General features: G+C 33.7%; 1 protein-coding gene and 1 long non-coding RNA gene across 2 annotated transcripts; one reads left to right on the top strand and one right to left on the bottom strand.

Annotated features, from left to right (window-relative positions):
• Positions 1 to 2333: 2333 nt before the first annotated feature.
• Positions 2334 to 4151, bottom strand: LOC128184655 (uncharacterized). The gene is made up of 3 exons (XR_008243758.1): positions 3311 to 4151; positions 3000 to 3062; positions 2334 to 2668 (listed from the first exon to the last, which is right to left on the bottom strand). It is a non-coding gene; the product is annotated as an uncharacterized LOC128184655 (long non-coding RNA).
• Positions 4152 to 5790: 1639 nt separating this feature from the next.
• LOC128184985 (uncharacterized) lies at positions 5791 to 13246 on the top strand. The gene is made up of 4 exons (XM_052854650.1): positions 5791 to 5922; positions 9528 to 9668; positions 9995 to 10099; positions 13089 to 13246. The coding sequence occupies exons 1-4, from the start codon at positions 5884 to 5886 to the stop codon at positions 13215 to 13217; spliced, it is 414 nt and encodes a 137-aa protein (XP_052710610.1). The 5' UTR covers positions 5791 to 5883; the 3' UTR covers positions 13218 to 13246.
• The last annotated feature ends 2691 nt before the right edge of the window (positions 13247 to 15937 follow it).

The following is a 15937-nucleotide window of genomic DNA, read 5'->3' as shown; positions in this document are numbered from 1 at the left end:
TCATATAAAGCCCCATGCAAAGCCCATTAAGTTTATCAAAAAAGCCCAGAAAACCGCATAAAAGTACATGTATATAAGAAGTAGGAATCCCTAAAAAAAATATAGGATTTTTATCCCCATATTTTATGCTAATTTATGTTTTTTCCGTATTTACTCAAATAATGATAATGGTTTAACGTTAAATGATTGTTTAATTTTCATATATATAATTCATCTGAAGTGAAGCAGAATTTGCCTAACGTCTAATACCGGGTATTAGGCGCAGTTAAGACGAGAAGTTAATACCTAACAAAGAATTACGGGAAAATTCATTAATAAAGTTTAATTTTATTACCACATGTATGATGGATCTAAGAAGCTTAATGCTCATGCATGTTTAAGCTTAAACATTTAAAAAGTCAATGAAATTATACAGCAGTCTAGATAAAAACTAAACTAGCCCGTTGCCAAGACCCCTTCACAATAACTGCGGTATACTGCTCTCTTGCATGGCAAATTGATCTACTTTGCCGCAGTTTTAGTAGATAGATAATTAAATAACGTCAATGGAACATTCAATGTTACGCCATTTTTCACCAAATTATGTCAATTGCTTTGAAAATAGGCAGTGTAACGTACCGAGCTACATATATTGCCAGCGAAAGTGTTCATGCCTGGTCTTTTCCATGATTTTGGGTATACACTTACCAAATCTTTATACGATAATGGTTTTGTATTGGTTGTCAAAATGAATGGTATAGCCTTACCTTACCTAAGTTAATTATGAATAAGTATTTTCAGGGAATCTAGTATATTTACAAACACGACAAGGGTATAATGAATACATTATTGACACTCTGTGTGTTGTACTGGTTATGCCTTGTTCAGGTCGGACAGTACAGATCCACAGCAACCTTCCACTGAGGTCAACCACTAAGTTAAAACGACTGATCATGACCGTCCTTAAATTACCGCATATACTGTTAGGCTGCCTTATTCAGGACGGGCAGTATATGTGGTAGCCCTTCAACAACTGTGCACACTGTAGGCTGCCTTATTCAGCACAAACAATGGGCACAGAGGCCTGGACGACAGTCTGATCAGCCCCTTATAAGAGAACAAGGGCTATTCTCTCAGAGGAAAGCCTTCTGTGACAGTCCAAAACCACTGCAATGCCAAACTTACAATACGAGAGGACAACCTCTCTTTGGCCTGCTAAAATACTAAATACCGTAACGAACGGGTAAGGTAGAGCTACATTGGAGATCCAATTTTTTCAAGGGAAAACATTTTATTTGTTCACAAATACTAAAAAATGATATAATATATGGCTTACTTACATTCAAGCATTTTGTCATATTGCTGATTCTTTGAAATTGTTGAGACGTTGAGTTGGTTGACCCCTGGACGATTCTTGGGTCTCACAAGGGGTTCAGAGTTTAATGTAGGTTTATATCACATATATGAACAATTGATACGGATCTTTTTTGAGAACTGCAATGCTTAACATGTTTTGTAACTCTAAAATCACCCTGTTAGTAGAGGGATTTGATTATAAACTTAAGAGTATCCAGGGGGAAAATGATGTTTTACTTATACAAGATCTACGGTGTTATACTACGTTGTCTAGATTCTTTCTATCATGGCAGGTAGACAAACTGTTCTCGCTGATCAAAATAATTTATATTTTCAAATTTACTTAATTGTCAAACAAAACCCTTTCTTCCTCTATCTCCTTAATGTCAATCTCATTTTGACGAAACCTCTTGGTTCTTTTGATCATAACGATTCTCTCACTTTCTTCGGTCTGAGTGCAGGCATCTGCTGCTTCCACTTGTCTCTTGTTACTGGGAACTAGCCTGGTACATTCTGGCTTACTAGAGGAGACCGTAATGGCTTTGTTCAACTTCGGTTTGTTGGTTTGTTGGTACTATTTGTTTACTAATAATCCATCCTTCCAAATGTTATTCAGACGCTTATACCCCGCAATATCTGTTTTATTTGGTTCAAAGTTCTCTTTTGTACCTGCACATCTCTTTCATCCTCTGAAGAGTTGCTATCACATTAAAATGACATTCAATAGAAGTTAAAATACTCACTGCCTTTATTTAGAAAGAGGTCGAAATCATGTTTAAAGTTAAACACTGAAATTTATAGAAAATTGGCGTGTTTGCAGTAGCCTGGATGTTTATCTTTCAAGGGGGGGGGGGACCACGTAATATTATAGATATGTAGAGAGGAAATTTACTTTATGGATACAGAAGTCATTAGTCCTTCCAGAAAAAAGGTTCACAATGATATATCTATTTTTAATGTATAAAATAATTAATTTCGTATAGAAATATGTGTAACAGAGACAGTTTTTGCCTCTGCTGGGGTTTGAACCCAGGTCCTCTGGCACGCCAGTCCAGCACTCTACCGATCGAGCTAAAGGGTTAACCCGCTAGCCAGAGCTAGTAGGAATGCCATATACCTGACTCTACCACATTGTCCCCCTCCAAGGAAAGAGGCGTCCCGACTCTCCTGGAGTGCCAATGCCTGTGGGGCAAAGTTCTAGAAACAATCTCTCTCACCCGCCAGAGAATACCCGGGTCCCAACGTGGGCGCCAAATGTGATAGTGGGTTGTCCCAAGAATTAAACAAGTCCACTTTAAGGGTTCTTCATTTATTCGGATAAAGGATTTAAACCCTGTAATATAATTCATAGATATCAGCATAAAAATATACAATCATATTCAAATACATATTCATGAAATACATTAATGCTCAGAGTTCACTAATCAAACTATTTGTAAAGAAGGATAACTCTGAATTTATGATGCATTTTAATCAGTGTCAAGAAGAGTTACTGCCCTTGAACACAATTTACAAAAATATAGAAATATGCTCTACATCATTATCAATATCTATATATATATTTAATTAAATAAAAACATATACTTTCAATGTAACTCCTTTGTAGATTACATTTTATCAAGATACATAAAATAAATATAAAAATATAACTTTGCAACGATCACCTGTTTATGGAAAAAGGTTTCATGCACAATCCTGCAGATTACTCTGACAATGGTAGTCTCTAACTACAAGTATTAAATATCATAATGGTAACAATAACTAACCTTTCACATATATTAGAAATGAGATACTATAGCTTAGATATCAAAACTATGAATTACTGGGATAATTTATAAAATACATTCTTTCATAAATAAGGTATTATAACCTCAAAAAGTAGAATTAGCCAAATGTACCAATTAATAGAAAATATCATTATCATCTATTAAATTATATATTAAAGTTCAAGAATACCAAAAAATAGAACACTTACTATAAATGACTGCTTCAAATATGTTGATGAAATAAATAAATAAGTGAAATCGTCTCTTGAAGAAATTAGGTCTTACTCCTAGGAATACTAGCCTTGGTCTGTCACAAAGGCTACTCAGTTAAAGCGGGAAAAAATCATAAAAACATACTATTGGCTAAGTAAACCACCTGATCCTGTCCACATGTATGTAAGTGACCATACAGGTGAAATGACTTAAGGCTATAAAATATTAGAAACCACTAGAAAAGGTAATTAAGTAATGATTACTTGATAGATGCATAAAAGACAGGGAGTTATAGGGATATTAGTCTGTTTCTAAATATGTACATGTAAAATATGGAATGTAAGATGATGATGATGAAATATGAATAATATGCATGAATGTAATTATCATAAAATGCACCCTATTACACTCTCCCCCCTGCTTGAAAATGATGTCCCATCATTTTGCTGGTTTAAAAGAATATGAAAGTCTATTTCACAATAACTTTTAAAAGTCCATCCAAAAGTTTATCACGATGGTCTTTCAAAGCCGGTTCTTTAGTTACTTTCAGAAGGAATTCAGCTTTGTCTCTCCAACTTGTTTCTGCTACGTGTTGATTTACCAGAAATTGGCCTGTGTTCATCCATGTTGGTTTTCTTCTAACTCTTGAAGATCTACGAACTTGAGGTTCTGGTGAATCTTCCAGTTCCTGGGATTCTGCATCTTCCTCCTCATCATTAGTATCCAAATGCTGGATAGCGTTTCGATCAGCCGGCTGTTGTTCTTCATCTTTTTCAGCATCTGCGTCTGCATCTGCATCATGTAAGAAGTCCTCTTCTGCAATATGTGGTTCATGGACAGGCTCCACAATATCACCTGCATCCAAGTCACCAACATCTTCTCCCAAGATCTTCTCAGCAGCAGTGTGAGGAACATGTATGACGTCATGTGGGAAGTCCATGTCTTCATCACTGTCTGTGTCTGATTTAACAGGCTCAGTTGGAGTTGGCTCTTCTGATTTGTTTTTCAATTTCCTCTTTCTTGGTACTGGCTTTGGTAATATGTCGATTCTTTCTGGTGGTATAAAATTCAAAGGAAGTAATAAATTCCTATGCAAAGTTCGTACTTTTCCTGATTTGTCTTCTCGCTGAACTCTATAAACAGGAATATCAGGATTTGGTTGTGAAAGTACTAGGTACGGTTCACTCTCCCATTTGTCGGCAATTTTGTGTTTTCCAGTGAAAGACACTATCTTGACGAGAATTCTATCTCCTGCTTTGAGTGTTGCCCCTCTTACTTTTCTATCATAAAAATCTTTCTGTTTTATCTGAGATTGTTTTACATTCTGTTGTGCCAAATTGTAGGATGTTTCAAGTCTTTCTTTAAGTTTCTCTATGTAATGAGTCATTGTCTGTTTATCTTCATATGGATTTGTTTTAAAAGCTAAGTCAATAGGTAGTCGGGGTTCTCTGCCGAACATAAGATAGAATGGGGTCTGTCCTGTTGAAGATTGTTTCATACAGTTATAACAGTGAACTATCGGACCAATATGTTTCTTCCAGTCTTTCTTCTGTTCTGGGTGTAGAGTTCCTAACATCTTGATTAAAGTTCGATTGAATCTTTCACAGAGTCCATTTCCCATCGGGTGGTAAGGTGTAGTTCTTGATTTCATCACACCAGTAATTTCACATAGTTCTTTGATAAGGTTACTTTCAAAATTTGCTCCTTGGTCGGTGTGGATTTTCTTTGGTATTCCATAATGGATGATAAAGTTATTAAATAAAACATCAGCTGTTGTTTTTGCGGTTTGATTTCTTGTTGGAATGGCTTGTGCATATCTGGTAAAATGGTCGGTGATGACAAGTACATTTTCGTAACCTCCTTTAGATGTTTCTAGGGTAAGAAAATCTAAGCACAAAAGTTCCAAAGGTTGACAAGTTTCGATGTTTACAAGAGGTGCTTTGTGGTTTTCAGGTGATTTTCTCAATATACATCTTTGACATTTTTTAATGTATTCCTCTATGTCAACTGTCATTCTATGCCAGAAGAATCGGTCTTGTATCAATGATGTTGTTTTATCTCTCCCAGGGTGACCCATATCATCATGTAGTGATTTCAGAAGTTCGTGTCCCAACGTGGGCGCCAAATGTAACAGAGACAGTTTTTGCCTCTGCTGGGGTTTGAACCCAGGTCCTCTGGCACGCCAGTCCAGCACTCTACCGATCGAGCTAAAGGGTTAACCCGCTAGCCAGAGCTAGTAGGAATGCCATATACCTGACTCTACCACATATGCTACAGTGAAATCCTTTAGCTCTTCTTGATCAAAGGAGCAATACTTTGACTGGTTAACGCACACTTTAATGTAAATCCAAATTGTAATGATATAGACTTAAACTTAAATGCAGTGTAACATGACTTTTTGATTTAACACAAACCCACGAAATATATGATAATCATAACATGCCATTAATATGATATTCATGACCATGGTCTCCAATGTTCTGATAAAGCCAATCAAATAGATAACAAAACCAGATCAGTGCAAACTATTTCTGGATTGTTTTCACGAAGAAGACAAGAAAAGGACACCATGCTGGCCTTTTTCTCCATAATTTGCTTCTGTAGCATGGTAAGATGGTTTTTTTACTCAGATATCTGATTGTTTAAGCAAGCTCTATGGTCTGATGTCAACAAAGTTCTCATCAGATCTGTTTGAGACATTAAGGTATAATTTTTAGCCATAAGGTGTCATTAAGTTATAAAAAAAAATCCAATTTAATAAACGTTAGAATTTGAATATTTCTCTCTTTATTTATGTAAATCTCTTTTGCTCAAGTGCATTAATTAAGTCTAAAAATGGCCACAACACCTCATAGTGAACGTCAATTGATCCAAATATTAACACTAACTATTGATATCAGTCAATATTAGGTGTTGAATAAATGGAACTATTTAAATAGAGGCATCGTGGATTATGAATTATACTGGTTCTTTTTCTAAAGAGTCATTAATGATAGCTTTTATGTAAAAAAAAAAAAAAAAAACCCGCATTTTCCATTATTATTGAATTACAACAAAACAGTAACATGTTATGCATGTATATGGAAAATATCCTAGCATTACTCAGTTACAACGTTACGGACATGATGACATTACTTTAGTAATTTCACGAAAGAAAAAAAACTATTGATAGATCTTTATGAAATTGAGTATAGCAACTTTTAGAGATATATTTTCAACATTATGGTACATAATTTGAGGGGGGGGGGGTATTTGCCTACATAGCATGCGTCATTGATTCAGTACTGTTGTGTTATTAATGTAACTTAAAATAAAAATTTTGATCAAACTTTGAGCATTGAATAAGGTCTGGGAACGATTACATGCCTGTCTGAATGTTTAAGTATCGCACTTCAGAAGCACACTGTTGTTAGTGCATGGTATTTCCCTGTGAAAAGAAAAAAAGTAGAACATTCTATGTAATTATGCATTTGTGTTTTCTAAATGACTTATTCGATAAATGTATATAGAGCAATGCTAATACTTAACTCTGTTATTTGGTCTCCGGACATTGTAAACAAACATTTGTAACTTGTCATTTGTGATACTTATTAAGTTTGGTAAATTGTTGATTCATAATTCGTTCGATGCCAGTTTGACATTTGTACTTGCGTTATTTGTAATTTATGATTTGTATGGTTATGTGCCATTAGAACCCTGTTAACAAGACCTTGGATTTTCGGTAGGACGTATCTATTTTTTGCATCAAAACAAGTTATTTGGATTCGAGTGAAAATGCATAGATTGCGTAGTCTTACCTCAAAAGCCAGACGAATCTTGTTGATTTTAAAGAGCCATTGCTGAGTGGCATACAATGAAATGGACAGGCTAACATCACACTGCTGTTTGACATCACTACCCAAAGTCCAAGCACTTGTTAAAATGGTTCTATGACGACAGGGGCACGCGCTTCGTCGAATATTATGGGAAACGGACTACAGAACTTTGGTATTCTACAATAATTTATACCCGATAGATCGAGGTAATTTCTGTTGAAGTCTGATTGAATATTTTTAAAAGAATGTCTTGCGCGGATCTGTCATGCCAAATTCTTGATTTTAAGGTGGGTGGAGGTAAGGGGGTTCTGCTTCTCCGGGAATTACATACATGTACATGTACTATGAATTTCAACAAGTAAAGTCGTCGAAAAATAGACCTTGGACTACCAAACCCCTGTCCCTCGGACCCCCATCCCTTGAACAAAAGTTCTTGACCCATGTATGAATATAGAAATTCATATAATGGGTATATCAGAAAGACAGTTTGTTTACTTAGCAACTTTAATGTTCGAAAAATCCAATATTATAATAATAACGATGTGAATATCATAAACCCATAGATACACGTAGTTTGAAAGAAGATGAGTGAATTACACTGTAGATAGCAAAAAGGGCATTTTTTAACTACATTCAGTTTTGAGTATTTTGACAAACAACTAGAAAAAAATAGTTTCCCTTCAGTTTTGATGGTATCGAACCCACAACCTAAAAAGCCGTGTTCTGAGGCTAGATAATGTCTTGTACTCTAATCACTGCACTGCACTATTTCAGTCACAACGAATGGCGTTGTTTAAATGCTATTTTCAACACTCTGGCCACGCATTTACAGACTTGTTAATATTTTTCTAAAATGTTCAATTGTTGGGATACAATATGATATTTTTAATATAAAGTAGGTCATCTCTCCACGATTTTGTTGATTGAAATCGGTTTGTTTTCCCATTAGACCTTATTTAGACTTCGAAAAAAAAATATAAAGCACAGAGCCACTCTATAAAAGAAAAGACATTGAAGTTCGAAAAATGACACTTTTTGGATGTTTTTTGATACGCATACGATAGTTTGAACCAACGTATTCTGAATACTGAAAATATTGAAGGGTAACAAATCGATTTTTTATGAAATATACATTGTTTTGAACGATTTGTCAAAGAATTATTAGATTTGAAGATCTTTTAATTTTATAGTATCTTATCTTTATTTTACACGCCTTATCCTTTTCTATTCAAAATATAAAAAAAGGTTTATCTATTTTAGTTCTGACGTATTTCGATTATATGATGGATAAAGATAATAATATCGTACCGAGTTATTCTCGTGTGAAGTTTAAGTTCACTTATTCACCCCAAACAATGCGCGGATAAGGATTCAAAATTATTAAATTGACATGGTGATTTTGCCGAAATAGGCTTCGACCCCCCCCCCCCCCCACCCTGCAAAACACAATTACCCCCCTCCCACCCCCCGGACAAATTTGCTAATTCCGAGCATGCAAAAAAACTCTGTAAATGGTACATAGAGTACATGTACAGATAAAATAAAGCTAATAAATAAAGTCAGAGGAATTGTCCGCTGAAAGAAAAATATGTAGAGTTGTACAGATGTATGTAAATAAAAATATAGCGATGCAAATGTACAAACCTAGCATGGGAGAGTTGACACTTACATATTTAAGAAATGGACGAAGTAATGCAATCTTATAAAGTGTGTTTACTTTGGAGATATCTTAATGTAAATCAATGAAAAGTAGTACACCATACAAAATTATATAGGATGAGTCAAATGTATTTAAATTTGGTAAATGAATTATTGTATTAATAACAGTTTACGGTTTATTCCTTACTTTTCTGATAAATATACATGTATAAATGTGAGAATTTTACTATCACTTTAAAGGGGCATGGTCACGATTTATGGTCAAAAATTATTTTTCCGATTTTAATATTTACAATGCTCCAGAAAGGCATTTTTAATAGGCAACCGAAATTTGAGTGTCATTTGTTGAGTTATAAGCGAGTTACAAATCTTGAAATTCTTCGCTATGTAAACAAAGCGTTTGTTTACATTTTGAACGTTGAAATAAAAATTTCAGTTTGAAACATTAAAGGAATGTGTTAAACGTTGGGAACTGTTTATCTATTCTTAAGATAAATAAAAAGATAGAAAAGTAAGCTGAAAAAAGATTTTTTACTGGTATATTTAACATATGTAAACAAAAACAGGGCACGAGCCTTGTTTACATGACAAAGAATTGTGAGCCTTGTATCTTGCTTTTATCTCTACGAATGACTCTCAAATTTTATTTGATCATTAAAAATGCATTTCTAAAGCATTGTAAATAATAAAAACATAAAAATAGAATTTGACCAAAATCGTGACCATGTCCCTTTAACAGATCGGGCAGTCTTTGGAAACCACTACAGGTATGCCTACCACAAAGACGCCCACGACACATACACACGGACATCATCACACCCGGACTACACACGAAGCCTTTGAGACGGAGTCCTTCTCCTTCTATTACGACTACATTTCGGTATGTTATATTGTAGATCTTTGTAAGGATTTATTTCTATTGTAACTCACCAGAACCTATTTATGAAATTGTTGAAATAAGCGACGTATCTAATGTAATGAATTTAATATTGGTGAAGTTGAAGAGATTTTTACCCGTACGCACATCAACATCTTTTCTAGTGTTATAACATGGAGAACTTTAGGAATAGTTTTCCTCTTTCATTATTACGCTACAGTATAAGAATGATGTGAATATCTTCTTGTTTGTTTTTTACCATGATTGGGATTCTGAATAACCGTTTACGGCAAATATGAATTTCTAAAGATAACGATTTTTCCTTTCAGCACGTTATGGCCGTAAAGTCTTCCCTACATATATGCTACCTGTATAAGACGAGCGCCCAGGAACAGATTGATGTCCACACCTCACACGGACTCCATGGCATAGAGGTAAAAATAGAGACAGCCCTCTATACTAGAAATCATACTTCTGATAAACACCAAGATTGCTATCTAAAATTCAAAACGGAGTTATATTGGTTGTCTGACATTGAAAGTGCTATATCATATACCTAGTAGTGTATCAGCCCTGATACACGTGTTTTGGACTAGGTGAGACAGCAACTGGAAGGGCTGTATCGCCCTCAGGGCTGATATTTCTCTGTCGCAGCCTGTCGTCAAGGGGTTGTATTGCCCTCAAATTTAAAATCGCTTATTCCCAAATATTTTTGCTTTAAATTAAGACTAGTTTGTAAAATAACGATAGAATAACAAATAAATAAAACAAAGCATCACCTTACACGTCTGAATATTTTTATTTATTGCTGAAAATTGGAAAATAATATATTAAAAATAGCACCAAAGAGTGATATGTATCTAAGCAAGGGGAAGTAACCTACACAACGGTTGTGTATTCAGAACAATAGCACGCTTTATTTAATATCAATCAACATTTAAATCATTGGGTCGATACCAACCTCCCGTGCTGATACCAGGGCTGAAATCAAAACAACAGTGTGATATTCTATATTTAACAAACTTGTGGGGTTTTTTTTCAGTTATACATAATTGTTCTCAAATATACGATATCATATTCAAAATATTTTGTTGGAATAATGTTCAAACATTCCTGATTATGATTCATGATTAATAGGAATGTCAAATTATGAAATATTGCTTTTATTGGCTGTTTTCTTACATAGGAATGTAGTCTGTAAATAAGAGATCTGGAATCTACGAAAAAATATGTTATATTCAATATCTTGATAATTTTAGAAAGAAAAAAATAAACGGATGCATGATTGTTTGTAAACCTAAATAGCTTTTAATCTATTGACAAGGAGAATTTGACATTTCGTGCTGGTAAATTAGAAAAACACAATCGGATCTATACAAAATTCTTCGATAGATAAACTTGTCAATGAGTAGAATCGATCAATCTGATTTTTTCATATAATTTAATTCTGGTTGTAACATCTGATTTGATTGGCTTAGGTGGCAGGGGATAGTTTTTTTGGCCGAGGAAATGTGAGGCAGATAGTGCTCATATATGAGATTTAATTTTTCAGTGGATTTTTAAATTTGCTAAAATTGGTTTGCATGCAAGGGACACATGGTCCCGACTCTTGAGAATTTTTAAACATTTCAGAATAAAACAAGTACAACTTACATATATCACTATAAAGAACAGCCAGGGACGGTCTCAAAATTTTCTGAAAAATTGCCCTTTTTTCACATTTTCATGGGTCCAGAACCACGCTCCAGTCCCGAGCAACTGCCATAAACTACCATAGGATTTGTAGCTTAATGTATACCCATGCAAATAATCACCAATTGATGGGGGGTCAATCACCTTCTTTTCGAGTGACATTTCGTGTTCTGAACCCACCCTACTTTTCAAGCACAAAACCGAAAGTGAAAATTTTGGCCTCAGTTCCGCATTTTTATTCCATATCTGATGAAAAGTGCTACCAGTATTAAAGTGTCATATATCAATGAAATTGACATGAGCTCCTCTATCCACAAAATGATTGCAATAAATATTCTAGCAATTTATACCCCTCAAATAACCAGCCAAACCCCAGGTTCTCCCTTTATTTCAAAATTTTGACCGGGTCTTTCCTTCGAAACTATCCCCTGCCACCTTAAGGTCAGACGATACGTTCCTCAATTTTAGATAACTTTTTCCAGGAATTTGTTAATGGTTTGCTACTACTTTGACAAGATTTCTTGCAAAAAATTAGGGTACCTTACCAGGCATTACTGCAAAATATTAGAGTATGCAATTTACTACATAATCTTCTTGAAAATACACTTGAATTGCTGATATAAAAGTAAATGCATCTACAGCACAGCGAAATTCACTATATTAGAACTATATCTCCGCCAGGGCGGGGCTTTGAACTCACGACCTCTAGAACCAATACGCTTCTGACAGTGAGCGGCCACGGTTCTAACCACTCGGCCATCTAGACATATAACCAAGTCAAGTAAATTTTGATCATTTTTAAAATAATTATAAAATTAATATTTTTTATTGGAACTTTTTATTACGAGGAGATACAAAAAAGATTCTAGAGGAACGACTCGTCTGACCTTAACATAATTAACTTGCCTACGTCACAATACGACACGTATGCGAAACGTATTAACCCGCTTGACTTTTAATTTTTGTATAAATTTACGTCATCAACTTGTTAATGATTATCTAATTTTAGTATTTCAAATTTAAATAATAACAAATAAATTTAATTTCCACGTATGCTATACGAGTATAACATAATGTGGGTCAGTTTACGCTTTTTAATACACTGCTTTGCAGTTTATGAAGCGTTTTCGTATATCGTATAATATACGTTGAAATTAAATTCATTACTTAAATAAAATTTCAAGACTTGAATTAATACATTTATAAATACATCTCATTTGATATTTCAAATGTTGCCTTAAAATGGCAAACATAATTAGTTCCCAAACCGTTAACTTTATGTTATTTTTATCATGTTTAAAACATATTTTCTTAATTGACTCAACTCTTTCTCTAGACCATGAGTGATAAATAGTTGGAAAGTTGGAAAGAAGGGGATTTTAATGAGGGTTTTTTCTGGTATTGAAAGTGATATAACAAATTTATCTTCAATTAAACAGGTCGATGCAATCATTGTCAAATTTACAAGATAAAATATTATAAGACATTTTTTTTCAACATTACAGATTCATGATAAAATAGAAATTCAAATTAAGAAATGAGGCTTACATTGACCATTGTCAATCAAAGTAATGTAGTCTGTAAATGAGAGATCTGGAATCAAAGAAAAATGTGTTAAATAAAAAATCTTCAGTTGTTATTTATATGAGCGTGTAATTATTAAAGCACCTAATATTTTGTATACCTAATAATGTTTTTCATGTTGTGAGACAATTTATTGTTGGTTTTTAGAAAACCTTGATAGATCTGATTGATGCCGGCTCCGCCATGCACCCTATCCCCAAGGAGGACGTAGCCGCCATGAGCAGACAACTGGCTCACTTCTGTAGCCACACAGGGGTCTTCATGCAGATGAACTAGTCAATAAATATATCTTATCTTTTCAATAATTATATTATTGAGCCTCTGAGATATGCTTTTACCTTTAACTTTAATAGTTGTGACAAGGTTGTGATTTTTAGCTTATTTTTTAAAGGTGGATTTGTGCACCTTATAAGTAGGAGTCTTTTATCACACGCATTTGTTACTAATGGTAGACGTAGTTCTCAACAAGATAAGGCCTCAGAGTATAATGCTCTATTTTTAGTTTTTTTAATATATAATATTAGATATTATCAGTATTGTTCAATAAAACCCTTATTTTTCAATTGTTCTATCATGTTTGCTATAAAATGCTTTTGAAAGTGAATAGTTATAAGGTCATGAAATGGAAAACGAAATAATCATGAATAAAGTTAAAATTATTTTTATTGGAAAATTCATTATGAAAATTAAATTTCATCTTGAGCCAATGCTCACTAGTGTAACCCCCGCTATGATGTGAATATGCAAGATAAGCAAAGTCGACGTTTAACAGGAAGTTAACATGCATCCGATTGGAATAAAAATATATTGCATGAATTGGCATGCCTAAACAAAAAGTGCGATAAAATTTCAAGCAACTGCAAATTACAATTGCTGAGAAACCTTTGATGAAAATTCGTTTAAAAATTTAGGCTAAAAATTAACAAAGTCGACGTTTAACAAGAACTTGACGTCCTATTGGTACAAAAATAAACCCACCATATGGCATGCCTAAACAAATAGTGTGTTTAAAGATGTTTTACTTAAGCAAAGTTAGACTGTTTTAAATAATGCAAATGATGGCAAAAAAGGGAAAAGAAACTTTTAAAAAAAATAAAAAGTCTGAAATCAACAAAAAAGAAAAATACGCAGTGGAAATCATAATATTTGTAACAGTCTAAGGCTCCGAAATAGAGGAGCGATATATAATATGTTCTACGTCTGCCACCACTTTTACACGAAACCTATCTCAAATAGTTGCAGAATGCCAAGTACAATGTAGACTGTTAACCCTATCCATTTTTTTTTTAAATCCAATTTTTAAGAATTTATAAATTTATGTCTCTTCCCTCTATACCCAAACTTCTTTTTTAGCATTATTGTCGATGTGTAAAAAAAACACCTTGGTAGATTAATGGTGTTTTAGAGAGCAGAAACTGTAAAATATCTAATCTACGTTATAGACGTTTCGCGCCATGGGGTACGGTATCAACTGTTTTAGACAAAAAAGGAAGAAAAGCATCTCGAGAGAGAAGTTTCTCTGTGGCTCCCATTATACACTTATAACCCCTACAGAACTAGATGTCAATACTGCGCAGTTCAAAGCTATTCAGGCGGACTAAGCAAATGCACTTGTGGAGACGTGAACGGCGTTGTGCATATCCTTTTTTAAGATTAGAGGACGTTTCTATCGCTGATATCCTCACTTATTATAAGTACTCCTACTTATAAACTACCAATGTACAGCATATGATTTTATTTATCAAGAAATCACATGCCAGAAACACAAAATTGACCCTTTTAAAACTTTGTTAACCATACAAGTTTAGTATATAAGTTTTATAGTGTAAATTATGTAATCTTCTCGTGTTTGCATGTACTCTGCACATGTCGTACGAACAATGGTTTTCACAAAACAAAACACGGTCTGAAGATCTTCTCTAAAAAAGTAGCATTAATGTTGACTTATTATTGTACATATAATATCAAACAAAAGCTATAAATCATGTCATTTTGAAATATTTAAATAAAATATGGGTTACGTTTTACAATCGAAGCTAGGTCCTTAAGACTTACGAGGTCTAAAAGTAGGTTTTATATATATATATATATATATATATATATATATATATATATATATATATATATATATATATATATATATATATGGGTTTAATTTACCTATTTGATTGCTTTCAAATAAGCTAAACTATTACCTAAGTATACAGGCAAAGGATGGCAAAAACCAAACAAAATCAATTTGACTTTTATTTTGCTTTAGAATTATCATAGATTTTTTAAAGACCTTTTCAATTTTCCGAATTTTCGTTTTGCTTTTTGCTCATTGATGCCGGCTCCGCCATGCACCCTATCCCCAAGGAGGACGTAACCGCCATGAGCAGACAACTAGCTCACTTCTTTAGCCACACAGGGGTCTCCACCCAGATGAACTAGTCAATAAATATCTCCTATCTTATCTTTTCAATAATTATATTATTGAGCCTCTGAGATATGCTTTTACCTTTAACGTTAATAGTTGTGACAAGGTTGTGATTTTTAGCCTACTATTTTTTAAAGGTGGATTTGTGCACCTAAGAAGTGTATGAATCTTTTATCGCAAGCATTTGTTACTAATGGTAGACGCAGTCCTCAACAATATAAGGCATCAGAGTATAATGCTCTATTTTTAGTTTTTTTAAATATATAATATATCGGTATTGTTCAATAAAACCCCTTATTTTTCATTTGTTCTATCATGTTTGCTAAAAAAATGCTTTTGAAAGTGAAAAGTTATAAAGTCTTAAAATGGAAAACGAAATAATCATGAATAAAGTTTAAATAATTTTTATTGGAATCCACATCATTATGAAAGTCAAATTTTATCTTGAGCCAATGCTCACTAGTGATACCGCTGCTATGATGTGTGAATATGCAAGATAAGCAAAGTGGACGTTTAACAGGAAGTTAACATCCGATTGGAACAAAAATATATTGCATGAATTGGCATGCCTAAACAA

Source organism: Crassostrea angulata, chromosome 5, assembly GCF_025612915.1.
Source record: "Crassostrea angulata isolate pt1a10 chromosome 5, ASM2561291v2, whole genome shotgun sequence".
NCBI classification, from domain to species: domain Eukaryota; kingdom Metazoa; phylum Mollusca; class Bivalvia; order Ostreida; family Ostreidae; genus Magallana; species Magallana angulata.
Note: the sequence above shows the minus strand (reverse complement) of the source record. Positions and strands in the feature narration are given on the sequence as shown.

Coding starts and splice junctions, on each gene's coding strand:
- LOC128184985 (XM_052854650.1), top strand. CDS start 5,884: ATGCTGGCCTTTTTCTCCATAATTTGCTTCTGTAGCATG. Junction 5,923..9,527: donor TAATTTGCTTCTGTAGCATG/GTAAGATGGTTT, acceptor TCCCTTTAACAG/ATCGGGCAGTCTTTGGAAAC. Junction 10,100..13,088: donor ACGGACTCCATGGCATAGAG/GTAAAAATAGAG, acceptor GTTGGTTTTTAG/AAAACCTTGATAGATCTGAT.